Below are 13353 nucleotides of genomic sequence, written 5' to 3' on the forward strand. Positions count from 1 at the left end.
AAGAGGCTTCACAAGGTACTTCATCTGGGGCTGTGATCTGCCGTTGCCCTCTGAGACACTGCCCCCAATCTCTGGAAACAAGCAATGACAGGCCATGCCTCCGGGGAGGAGGGGACTGTGTGTGTGTGTGTGTGTGTGTGTGTGTGTGTGTGTGTGTGTGTGTGTGTGTGTGTGTGTGTGTGTGTGTGTGTGTGTGTGTGTGTGTGTGTGTGTGCGTGTGCGTGTGGGTGTGTGTGTGTGTGTGTGTGTGTGTGTGTGTGTATGGAATCAACCACAGGCTGTGGCTCCAGGTAGGAGGGGACTGTGTGTGAAAGGGGTGGGGTTTACTGTATAAGACTAAGTGAGACTGTGTGTGCTCAAAGACTTCACAAGCAAGACGAGAACTATCGGAGTCCGTGCGACCGACAGCAACACATTTTCCAACAACATCTCTCTCTTCATCTATCTTTTGGTCATAATATACATCATATATTCACTCCCTTGTGAATTCACTCCTGCTATAGCTTCCAAGACTGACGAGAGTTCAGGTAAACAGAGTTTATTCATACAATGTTTTGTTTTAGTTTAAGGGGAGATGTGCAGTATTAGTATGGACTACAATATGTGCCAAGTGAGGTTTCTGATAGTCAGGGTGTTAAAAGTGGACAATATAGTTTTAAAATATATAATTTATCCAAATCAGTAACATGCATATATATATATTTATTGTCTAAGAAAGACGTACTATACACTAGATGAGAACGTCTTTAACCTTAAATCTAATCTCACCTACCTACAATTACATACAAATTAAATAACAGGGAAGCCTATCTACTTCTGGAAAGTTCCATGAAAAATCACCCTTCTATTCCATGTTATCCAATGTGTTCAGTAGCGTGTTTGAGCAAATTAGTACAACATTAGTGCCGTTTATACCTGGTGCTAACATGCAGCTTGTGTCTGGATCATATCCACATTCTGATTGTGCCCACATTTTCAGACAGGTATAGACAATTAAAATATTAATTGTGAACTGATTTTGATGAAGTCTAAGTTTCAAATATGTGAAAAGGGGCAAATTCAGGACAAAGGTCACATGTTAGCACCAAGTATAAGCAGGGCTATTCTGGGCAGGAGGACAGAAGCGAGTGGGACACATTCCAGGAAACAGGAGTCAATGCAGGAGCCCTGTTTATACCTGGTTCTGAGATGCAGCCATTGTCTTGATCTTGTCCACATTCTGATTGTGCCAGCATTTTTAGACAAATGTAGATTATCAAAAGAAACATTGTGATCTGATTGTGATCAGATCTTAAAAGTGTAAACAGACAAGATCAGGTCAAGACCAGGATGAAGGATGCATGTTAAAATCAGGTATAAACAAGGCTTAGGAAATACTTGCATATTTATGAGTTAACCTTACAATTACACTCGATCAATATGGAAAGTGGTTGGGATTAGCACTGATGGTAGGATGGAAATACTCCATTAAGTGTTTATGAATACTCATTATAACATTATTATCATTATAATCATATACATTTGAGCTCACTGAAATTCTAAATAAGGAGTTGCAGTCAGTATCATAATAGGTGATTAATAATAAACTGGTCTTAAATACATCGAAAACTTAAAGCATTGTATTTGGTTCAAAATATTTTCTAAAACCTAAACCTTAGCTGGAAATGTGTATAAAGGGTGTGACCATTGAGCAAGTTAAGGGAGCAAAATTCCTGGATATAACATTGGATGGTCACGTATCATGTTCAAGCTCTTGTGGCCCATATGCGCCGGTCATCAATGTCTATTTTCTTTTTTATTTATTTAATAAATACTTTTGACAGTACTGTATGCTGTGGTTAAGGCTACGACGGCGCCAGTCCAATGAGTGGAGCTTACTCAGGTGTTCAAAAGCCATATCAGACAGAAAGATGAATGCTTCTTAGGTAGTTCTTTATGAGGTTCCGTTTAGAAAACGATCTCTCTGCAGAAACGACAGTTACAGGGATAAAAAACAGCTTGATTGCCGTAGCAACATCAGGGAAACAGAAGTGAGTGGTGCTTCAAATACAGCAGTTTTGCAACATCTTAAGCCTAATTGAGCCTCTCATTCTCATTAATTGCCAGCCTCAACACGTTACAGAAAGAGATTAACTGTGTAGGATGCTCTGGGGAAAGATTGTCTGGATGCTGAACAGACCAAAATTTGTTGGTTGGATTTAATTTGATTTAATTTATCTTGAATATAACAAGACAAAACCCGCTGAGTAGTGGCTGAATGTATCCTCAAGCCTACTACTGTTTTTTCCTAATTGTTATGCTATTTGATATGTAATTTGTATTAAAAGTTTATAAATAGTAGCTAAATAGTAACTAAGTAAGGTATATAGCTATATAGTACACTGCATAATGAAACAATCCCTCGTGAACTAGTGTTTTGAGGGTGGACTGACTAATATTTGCAGTGGCAATTTTAGCATGTAAATCTTGGTCGGCAAACCATTTTGTTGGGTGGGGGATGCATGCCAGCAAAGCCACAACACAACACTAAACAATACATGAATTGTACTATAACGGTGACAAACTTTGCCCACAGCCTGTTAGGGCCTACATAAAGCAAATTGTCCTAATAGTAGAGTCCCAACAGCAGGCCGAACACCTTACCACCACTACACCTGGCTAACAGCCTTATCTGGCAGCGAAACAGTTTCATTTACTGCCATTAAAAAAAAACAGCTGATATGGTTGACTTGTTTAAACAAATGTGGTTTCTACTGACAATTGAGATGTACAAACTATGGCATAAGGTGATAACAAGCGGATAAGAGGCTATCTGTAATTTCGATTAAGACATTAATGAGTGAGCTAGGACGGATGTAAATCATGTAATCAATATAACTATTTGTTCAGTGCTTTTGAAATGTACAGGACATAATTCAGAACATTGGCCATTCTTAGTGTTCTTTGTGTACACCAAGTTAGAACCATAGGATAATTAAAGGGGGCATATAAGCAGACAATGAAAGCTCTTACAATATTCGATGATTACGTTTCTCTAAAACAGGTTATTGGTTACATGTGCACCACCAAGTCAGAACAGTAGGCGAAATTAAGAGGGGTAAATAGACCAAATTATTAGGGTGAGGCACATGGGCTACAAACAGCCTACTAAACAACATACACTTAGTATTACTTTCTTAGCTACAGTATGCATATCTCCCTGGCATTTGACATCATTTATGCATTTATGTTGTGCTGTGCTCTCTTGAACAGGAAGATGGCGTGGCGGTCCTTCATGTGCAAATTTTGTCATCAAACTTTGTTATCAAAGTAATTTATTCTCTCGATTTATGGTGCTTTCAAGACAACTGGGAACTGGGAAAAAAACAAGGTCGAATCATGATGACGTCAGTGATCTAGAACGCTCTTTTAGTTCCCGACTTACATTTCCGAGTATGATGACCGTTGAAAACGTATTTTCCCAGTCGGGTCTCGTTTTTTTCACCGAGTTCCCAGTTGTCTTGAACTCACTGAAGTCAGATTTCCCAGTTCTGAGTTAACAGTTGTTTTGAGCGCGGCAGGAATCATTACCAACCACTACGCTCAGTACGCTGGCTGCCCCACACCACAGAAAGCACTGAGCGAGGCTGAAACACCTGCCTTTTAGAGCTGCCTCACTCAAGAAAGCAAAAAAAGAGATTATGTTAGTATGCTGCTTTATTAACTCAATTATTGTAATAATGTTTTTGTTTACATTGTTTGCAAATTGATATCTCAATTTAACATGCAAAACAGGCAACTCCCCCAAAATAATGTGGGGTTTAAAACAGGTGGGGCTCTGCACTGAATGATGGGTCGCCACTGATTATGTGGCATTAATAGACTGGTTTTACAAACAACTTTCCACCCAAGCTGAGAGAGAGCGCGAGGACGGCTCATGTCATGCAGGGTCAGGTACAATCTGCAATGTTTGAATTTCCAACTTTAATTAGCCTATTGAACAAGTCATTATATTATTGCCAGAAGCCAACAGTCTAAAAATGGCAACATTGCGACACATTGTATAGATTGTGAAATGTGAGAAAATGAACATGAAAAGAATACAACCAAATAGGTCTACCAATAAACATGTATCCATTAGCCAAAGCAAAGCCAAGCATAACACTGGGGGTGCAGAGAAACTGACTTGTGACAACGTGGTACTATACAGGGCCATGATCACATGGAACTCCCTTTCATCACCAATTACTCAAGCAAAATTATCTTTAAAAAAAGATTCAACAGCATTTAATGGAACGTCGGGGACTGTAAGGCGACACACAAAAACACGCACACATAGACAGACATAATCTTGTTTTTACCATAATGTTTTATTTGTTGTATTGTTTGTATATCGTTGTATTTGAATTTGTGTGACTGTCCTTGTCTATCAGTGTGTCGGTGTTTTGTTACTTGTCATGTTAGGTGTTTTTTTTGTGGACCCCAGGAAGAATAGCTGCTGCTGGGGATCCAAATAAATCAATATGTACCATTTAAGTCGAAAAGCTACCTACCAAAAAGCTGCACTGATCTCATCATATAGAGAGCAGGGATGGGACTAATCTCATGCTGTCTCTCTATCTGTCCAATAAGCCCATTTATAAACACATACATTGTTCATCTACATAATTTACAATAAAAACCAACACAAACATACAAAATATATATACATTTTTAATCAAAATCCCACTTTCGATAATAAAAACAATAAAAAAATAATACCAACACAGAGGCACTGATGGTCAAATTAGTTTATTCTGATTATTTATGCGTATAACAAACAATATCTTGTGTATTTTTTCAGTTGTATAAATGCATAGAACAGCCCCCTTCAGTTTAAATGGACACCTATGAAAGAGGTTGACAGGAAGTGGGAGTCATGAAGCAGAGAAAACTGCATCCCAAATGGTACCCTATTCCCTATATAGCACTACTGTTGACCAGAGCCTATAGGGTAGTGCACTATGTAGGGAATAGGGTGCCATTTAGGACAAAGATGCAATGAGAGTGGATGTGAAGGAAGGGACTGGATATGAAAGGCTTTAGCTTGTACAGACAGACACCTGAGTAAAAGGATTGTGCCTGTGAAACACCTCTCTCTTTGTGCTGTTCTCCTTTGGGAATGTTTTTGATCTGTGATAATAGCCTGTCCAGGGGAGACAGGTGTAGAAAGCCTCCAAGCTGTTGGCAACAAACAGATATTAGCTAGCGAGGGACGCATGTTACCTGTACCTCCCATGGATTACATTGATGTGATGGCAACCCAGGCTAAACAGACTTTCTATACATCCACACAATCCATCCAACGAAATCGTAAGATTACAAATGATCCTCTCTTATACAATATGGAGAATATCAATAGGATACTTTGTAGGATTCCCTCTCCTTCCATTTATAATGACCTTTTTCATTAAAGAAATATTGAGAAAACCTCATTGTGGAAAACCAACCCTATAAGACAAACAGTCCATACCACAACCTAGCAAACACAGTAGACTTTTATTTTATTGCATGCACTTTACTAGAGAGGCACTGTACTACAGATTTACACCATGGCCTCTCCTCACACTGCCGTCTGCTTCCTCCCATGCAGCACGGGGCACGAAGGGAACAAGGCGTCGGTGGCGATGGCCTCGTGGTTCAGTTGGAGCAGCGAGCCGGATTACCGGAGTCCTCGGCGGGACCCGTCTGACGTGGTCATGGACACCCTGATGCTGGAGCTCAACTGGCAGCTGAAGGAAGCCGAGAGGATGCAGCGTGAAAGGGACAGCGAGTACCGGCGCCTCCAGACTGGCGTGGACTACAGCTGGCTGGTCAACACGCCACGCAACACCTACGGCGTGTCACCTGGTGAGAAGCTGGGCCTGGAGGACCTGTGCTCCAAGGTGCATCCATCCTACTGTGGAGCTGTCATACTGAGGTGAGTAACCTTTGACCACAGTTGTTTCTGTACCTAACCCCCTAACCTAACGTATCTGGCTTAAAAAGACAACAGAGCAGAGTCCCCACATCCGTTGTTTCAGGGAATAATACTATATTCTGAAAACCAGAAACATCTGCTCCTTCAGACCCAGCGGAGAGTGTTATCCCCCTAATCTACACTGGCCTTTTGGTTAAGTTCTCTATACCACCCCTGACCTTCTACCCTCATTGATTCAATGCTGTCCTCATAATTGATTACCCTCTTACTCTGACCACGGTTGTGTGATTTTCCTTCTGTGGAAAGAAAATTCACACACAGTAATGTGAGGCAGTGAGAGGGAGAGAGGGACAGACAGAGAGACAGAGAGAATATAAAAAGAGCTGGAGGCCAATCGGCCAAATCAACAGGAGCAAGGGTACAGGTGGGGGCTGACCTATTTGAAGGCCTAAGAACTTATCAGCCTAATCTTGAGAGGAGTAAGTATCTTTAAGTATCCAATCTCTATGGGAAAACATAGGGGCCACCATTAAATATCCCATCTGCTAGCGGCCAGCCGATGAGCAAGGGACGCGAGAGCACTGATGCTGTCACAAAAGCATGGTGGAAAAGCAGAGAGAAGCTCTTCTGATATAATAGGCTTGTTTGGATCAAAGGTTTTTCAAGTGCATTAGTGATAGCACGTTGTGGTGGTACAGTGGCAATGGTAAACGCTGCTGAGTGGAATAGTACGAGCTCATCTCCTTCCCACGCACGTACTCTCTGAACCCTCCACGAGACGCCCACATAGTTTCTCTCCTGTGACTATAACTAGGCAAAGTGAAACAAAGCTATTGATTACAGCAGATGGCTTAAGGTTTCTTGGTTTTGTACTATTTTTAAATCTATAGATAAGTCATCCATTTATCCTGATGCATATGTATTGGGGGAGGTTTGGAACCACACTCACGTGATGAGTCCTGAAGACCTGCGTTGGCTTCTTGTATGAATGCCTAGGCTTGACCTTGGTGGGCTAACAGTCTTGTGGTGCACAAGATACCTAGGTTTGAACCCTGGCCAGTAATATGAAGACCTGTGTTGGCTCTCTGAGTTAATTCCTAGGCTGTAGCTCAGGGGCCTAACCTAACACAGCCACCCGACCAGTCACACATGGGTCTAGCTGAGACCGATTTGACTTCTCTCTCTGACATCCAGGTTCCGCCAGTTGGTGACTGAGAACGAGCCGGAGGTGCAGGAGGTACCTGCCCTTTTCCGCACAGTCGTCCTCGAGGCCTTGGACCGCATGAGGGAGGAGCAGGAGGCGCAGCGGCTCTCGCGCCAGTGGAACAACAAACGGGCCATGAGCATGTCTCTCATGAACTTCAAGTCACGCGTCAAGATCAACCCCTTTGGCAGCACCTTGGGCCTGACCTCGACTGGAGGGGGAGGGGAGGGTGTGTGCGAGCTGAAGACGGTGTCAGAAGACGTGGAGAAGGCGCTGGAGGAAAGGGCTGACAGGTCCCAGAGGGTGTGGAGCATGCCCAACTTCAGACATAAAGGGCTGTACACTACCAAGGCTGTCTGAGCTGGGAATCCACAGGACAGTGTTGTGGTTCAGTGGAGGATAGAGCAACGCTAGTGAGAGGTAGCCTGTAATAAACCCCTGGAACCTGCCCAGTCTGCTTTGAACAAGAATGGGGAGAAATAGGAGACATGTCTCTCCCATCCTCTCCTTCGGCAGTGTGGGGTCATCCACTATTGAAAGCTTTTGACTTATGAATTTGATATGGGGAGCTATGCTAAGGATATTTCACAATGTTTTGAGATTTTCAGACACATTCTTTGCTGTACCTTTATTGTAAATTAGATAGTTTCTAAGAAAATTGTGTTGCCTGCACTTCCTTTTACTGTGCTTTTTTCCTTTATAACAACATAATACTCTGGAGCTACATGTATTTAAATTGTAGTTAACCAATGAGACTTACACATGAAACAATCAACAAGTTCTATTTTTTTCTTAAGCATTTTTTGGCACTGTAAAGGGAAGTGCTGCTTATCATGGCTTTTTAGTGACCTTTTTATAACTTGAAGAATCAACAGTAAACTGACTACTCTATTGGAGTGGTTACCATGACATTGTAGATTATATCAATCTTCGTTCTAACTCTTTACAGTTGGAATACAGTGCATCTTGATCTCTTTGTGTTGTCGGTCTTACTTTATTGCTATTGACTTATCAGCAAAATACAATTGCTGTGCAAATATTTCAAATGCCAAATATTTCAAATCACTTTCTTACGGCAAAAAGCATAGAAATCCACATCTAAGCTATGGGGTAAGCATGAAAAAAGCTAAGCGGTAAGCACAAAGGCACCGTTTTATTGCTCAGCAACCAAGGTTGAGGTGCCTGGGCTATTTGCCTTGTCCAATAAGATTGACAAAGCCTGGATACAGGATAAACTGTGTCTCATAAGAGGCACACAATGGCAGCAATAATTCATACACAATGGGAATGGATGCTTGATTGTACTGTAACATTTCAGATGATTATTGTAAAGAATCTCTATAATAGCAGCAGTGCATTGCTGTTGAGAGAAGAGCTGCTTTATTGGGTGGACTGTAGCAGTTTGCCACATCAAGTGGGCTTCACAAAATATAAAAAGCTCATCCAAAATAATATTGATTTATAGTATTACATGTGATGACATCCAGCTTCCAGTCTCAGATTTGTACATACTATACATTATTCTCTGATAATCAATATATCTAACAATAACTACATTCCAGGGGACCAGAGTATAGCTGCAGGACTGTTTTGGACCTTCTTAAAACAACTAGAAAAACATATTTCATCATCAAACACAATGCAATGCCGGACTGGTGTTCTATTTGAAGGATTACGTTACAATAAAATGTACCCAAATCTCTTTGTTCATCAGACCTGGGTTCAAATAGTATTTGCTTTCAAATACTTTAAGCTCTTGAGCCTGCTGGCGTGAACGATGGACGGGTTGGCACTTTTCCTTTTGTTCCACTGTGCCAGGCAAGCTTCATCAACCGAAGTACTTAAAAGAAAACCGATACTATTTGAACCCAGGTATATTGTTCATCACTCAGATCTTTGCTGATCTGTAGTCTCCACCACAGCAACACTGTTCTAACTTGCTTAGCAACACCTTGTGCAGCAAACATACTGATAAAAAGTCAGTGACTGGCTCCTTTGATGTTATAGTAAAATTACAATTCTAAAGACCAAACACACAGACATCAGTTACAAACAGTGTGAAGCACAGGAGGTTGGTGGCACCTTAATTGGGGAGGACGGGCTTGTGGTAATGGCTGGAGCGGAATTGGTGGAATGGCATCGAATACACATGGTTTGATGCCGTTCCATTGGCTCCGTTCCAGCCATTATTATGAGCCGTTCTCCTTCAGCAGTCTCCATTGGTCTGAAGAAAGGGGCCGACAACCACAGGAGTGACAACACGCTTTTTCTAAAAGAGAGACATGGCACATTTTGTCATTTTGAGATGACAGGCCATGTCCCACATATCTTGCAGTGATAATAATAACCCTGTAAATGGATGTTAGTTCAGAGCTTCATCAAAATGGTCGTCTTTCCCTGAGTTCTGTTCTGGACAAAAATTGGAAGGTTCTGGAACATAACCAACGGTGACGGCCCTTTGCATTACAACGTGGAGTTGAGGAACTCAAGCAGTTCGGCGCGATTCTTGTCCCTCTGTTGAAACAATATGTAGTATGCATACGTTTACATTTTAGAGAGACTTACAATCAGTGCTTTCAACTATGGTAGGCAAAATAACCCTCACTTTTCATAATCACTGTAAGTAAAAACCTTTATGCATCACACTCATACACACCAGCTTGTCTTTCTTGGACTTCTTCAATTTCATTTTGATCTTCTTTCCTGTGATCATGCTGTACTTGCCTTTTCTCCTCCTCTCCTTTAAATACTGAAAGATAGATATTTCATTTCAAAATGACAGCTTTCAGAAAGCTTCAAACCACTGGTCTGGATGTAGCTAACTTGGTTAAGGATAAATAGTCCCAGAAATGTATTCTACCTTGGAGATCTGAATAGGTCCAGGTCCAGCGCTTTCTTCCTCTGGTGTCATTTTCTTGTCCTTCTTTCGTTTATACTTCTTCTCCTTTTTCCCTTTCTATAAAAAAACAACATAAGTCACAAACCACACCTTTAATCAAAATAAATACTGAAAACAGAATATTTGAAGAAAAATACCTTCTTGTGTTGTTTTTCCTTTTTCCTTTTCTTAGAATTCCTTCTGGATTTGTTGTGGGAATCTAGACAGGAGAAGGCAAAATCTAACTGAAACACGGTCCTTCAGGCTTTGACTATTAGCTATACATATACAGGGCACTACAGTACTACCATTTTGGGGGCATATGCTCCTAAATATTTTGTTGTTCCACCTGAAATGTTTATTTGGGAGCACCAGTGCCACTAGATGGTGATTTTTTTTTTTCTCCCCTGTTAATAATTGTTGTAATGATTTCTTCACTGTTCCACAGCCTCAGAAGAATGAAAACGTGGTAGCACAGAAAGAAAGGACAAGGGAGAGCTTCTTCAGGAGATGTGCTTCAAAAGTAGCTAGGATTCATATCGGCACAACGTAGCCTACATCTCAATTTTAAAAATCTATTTGCTTGTGTCCTGTATTTTGTAATTGCTGGCAATTATTTTCATGAATAACTCAGATATATTTCATTGTGCTCCTGAATTTCTTTGTGGGCTGCTACATTTTTCAATATAGGAGCACATGTGACTGTAGAGCCCTGAAATAATATGGTCATCTTTCAGATACAGGGCATTCAGAAAGTATTCAGATGCCTTCACTTTTTCTACATTTTGCTACGTTACAGCCTTGTTCTAATATGGATTAAATAAATAAAGAATCCTCAATCAATCACACAATACCCCATAATGACAAAGTGTCAGGGACTGGGAGATTAGTCAGCATCAAGGGAAAGATAAACAGAGCAAAATACAGAGAGATCCTTGACGAAAACCTGTTCCAGAGCACTCAGGACCTCAGATGGGGTGAAGATTCACCTTCCAACAGGACAACAATCCTAAGCATACAGCCAAGAGAATGCAGGAGTGGCTTTGGGACAAGTCTCAATGTCCTTGAGCCTGGACTTGAACCCGATCGAAAATAGCTCTGCAGCGATGCTCCCCATCCAACCTGACAGAGCTTGAGAGGATCTGCAGAGAAGAATTGGAGAAACTCCCCAAATACAGGTGTGCCGAGCTTGTAGCGTCATACCCAAGAAGACTCGAGGCTGTAATCGCTTCAAGTCGCTTCAACAAAGTACTGAAAAGGGTCTGAATACTTATGTAAATGTAATATATTTTAAATTCACTTGCGAAAATGTATAAAAACAGTTTTTGCTTTGTCATTATGGGACACTATGTGTAGATTTAATCAATTGTTTTTTACTTTCAGCAATTTTAGAATAAGGCTGTAAAGTAAAAAAATGTGGAAAAAGTGAACGGGTCTGAAAACTTTCCCGAAAGCTCTGTACATGCGCGTCTTTACAATTACGGGACAAGTACTGGCACACTCACCACTGCTGCTGGAACTACTCCTACTGTGGGATGAAGAGTGGGATGAGGATGACGAGGATGACAAGGATGATGATGATGAGCTGGATGAGGAAGATGATCTACTGTGGCTCTGTTTCGTTTTCCTTTTTTCTTTCCCTTCAACAGAAAAATACAAGAGAACAGTGACTATTTACATTGACTCCAAGGTAGGCGCACGCCCACACACTTGTGATATAATTTAATAAGTGATCACAATAGATCTTTAAATGACCTGTGCTTGGTGATCTTCTGTCATCTCTTGTGGCAGACTCAGTACTCCTTCTGTAATTTCCTCTTGTGGCAGACTCAGTACTTCTTCTATCATTTCCTCTTGTGGCAGACTCAGTACTTCTTCTGTCATTTCCTCTTGTGGCAGACTCAGTACTCCTTCTGTAATTTCCTCTTGTGGCAGACTCAGTACTTCTTCTATCATTTCCTCTTGTGGCAGACTCAGTACTTCTTCTGTCATTTCCTCTTGTGGGAGACTCAGTACTTCTTCTGTCATTTCCTCTTGTGGCAGACTCAGTACTTCTTCTGTCATTTCCTCTTGTGGCAGACTCAGTACTCCTTCTGTAATTTCCTCTTGTGGCAGACTCAGTACTTCTTCTATCATTTCCTCTTGTGGCAGACCCAGAACTTCTTCTGTCGTTTCCTCTTGTGGCAGACCCAGGACTTCTTCTGTAATTTCCTCTTGTGGCAGACTCAGTACTTCTTCTGTCGTTTACTCTTGTGGCAGACTCAGTACTTCTTCTGTCATTTCCTCTTGTGGCAGACTCAGTACTTCTTCTGTCATTTCCTCTTGTGGCAGACTCAGTACTTCTTCTGTCATTTCCTCTTGTGGGAGACTCAGTACTTCTTCTGTCATTTCCTCTTGTGGCAGACTCAGTACTTCTTCTGTCATTTCCTCTTGTGGCAGACTCAGTACTTCTTCTGTCATTTCCTCTTGTGGCAGACTCAGTACTTCCTCTGTCATTTCCTCTTGTGGCAGACTCAGTAGTGGTACTTTTTCTTTCAAAACGTATTATACTGGACTCACTTTTCACTTTGTCTACTTTGCTGGACTAACAAAGACAAAGTAAAGGGAAATGCCTTGTAAATCTATCTGCATTGTGAGCCCAAACCTCTATCATAAGCCCGTCAGATTTTAAACACAGATCATCAGTAGCGTTATTTAGCTAACTAATTAGCATTCCTAAATACAAAACAAGTTGCTAGCTAGCCCGATAACGTTAGGTACCTAGGTACTTACCATGGTGGCTGTTGTCTCGGCCAAAAGAGGCGAATGCAAATAAAAAGTTGCTGTTTATCAAAGTGATATTCTCTAAACAATTATTAGCAATACTTTATCGACTGTACTTATTTGTAAATGTAACTGTATGGCTATAAGAGATAACTGGCTGGCTCCTCTGCTGACAACACGATTGAGCCATTTTGCATCCCACAATGCACCATTGATTTCTTAAAGCAACACAGCAATGTTTTAAACAGCAATATAATTCCATTTATATGGTTGTAAACCTCGTTGGGCTCAAATATTATTTTAGCATTTGACGGCTTGGAAGAGGTAAGGCAATAACGCTGTATTTCCTTAATAAAAACAACATTCAATCAGAAAGAGAGAAAAAACCTATCCCTAATAGGATACAGTCACTGGATACTGCACACACAAGTCATGAATCTACAAAATCATTCAGTGACAGTAATAATGCTCCTCGTGCAGAATAACCTTTCAACCCCTGGCAAATCCTGCCAAATCCTGTGTGGTCAAAGGATGCCTATTCATTAGTGCATGGATCTTGACCCTGGAAAA

The 13353-nt window shown here is 41.1% G+C and overlaps 1 protein-coding gene and 1 long non-coding RNA gene across 2 annotated transcripts; one reads left to right on the forward strand and one right to left on the reverse strand.

Moving 5' to 3' along the window:
- The first annotated feature begins 369 nt into the window (after nt 1-369).
- rd3 (retinal degeneration 3, GUCY2D regulator) lies at nt 370-8181 on the forward strand. The gene is made up of 3 exons (XM_064925612.1): nt 370-527; nt 5612-5938; nt 7133-8181. The coding sequence occupies exons 2-3, from the start codon at nt 5646-5648 to the stop codon at nt 7500-7502; spliced, it is 663 nt and encodes a 220-aa protein (XP_064781684.1). The 5' UTR covers nt 370-527; nt 5612-5645; the 3' UTR covers nt 7503-8181.
- A 324-nt stretch (nt 8182-8505) lies between these two features.
- LOC135506148 (uncharacterized) lies at nt 8506-12987 on the reverse strand. The gene is made up of 7 exons (XR_010450342.1): nt 12793-12987; nt 11776-12604; nt 11526-11660; nt 10179-10240; nt 10003-10098; nt 9799-9891; nt 8506-9656 (listed from the first exon to the last, which is right to left on the reverse strand). It is a non-coding gene; the product is annotated as an uncharacterized LOC135506148 (long non-coding RNA).
- Nucleotides 12988-13353: the final 366 nt, after the last annotated feature.

This window comes from Oncorhynchus masou, chromosome 19 (assembly GCF_036934945.1).
Source record: "Oncorhynchus masou masou isolate Uvic2021 chromosome 19, UVic_Omas_1.1, whole genome shotgun sequence".
Taxonomy (NCBI): domain Eukaryota; kingdom Metazoa; phylum Chordata; class Actinopteri; order Salmoniformes; family Salmonidae; genus Oncorhynchus; species Oncorhynchus masou.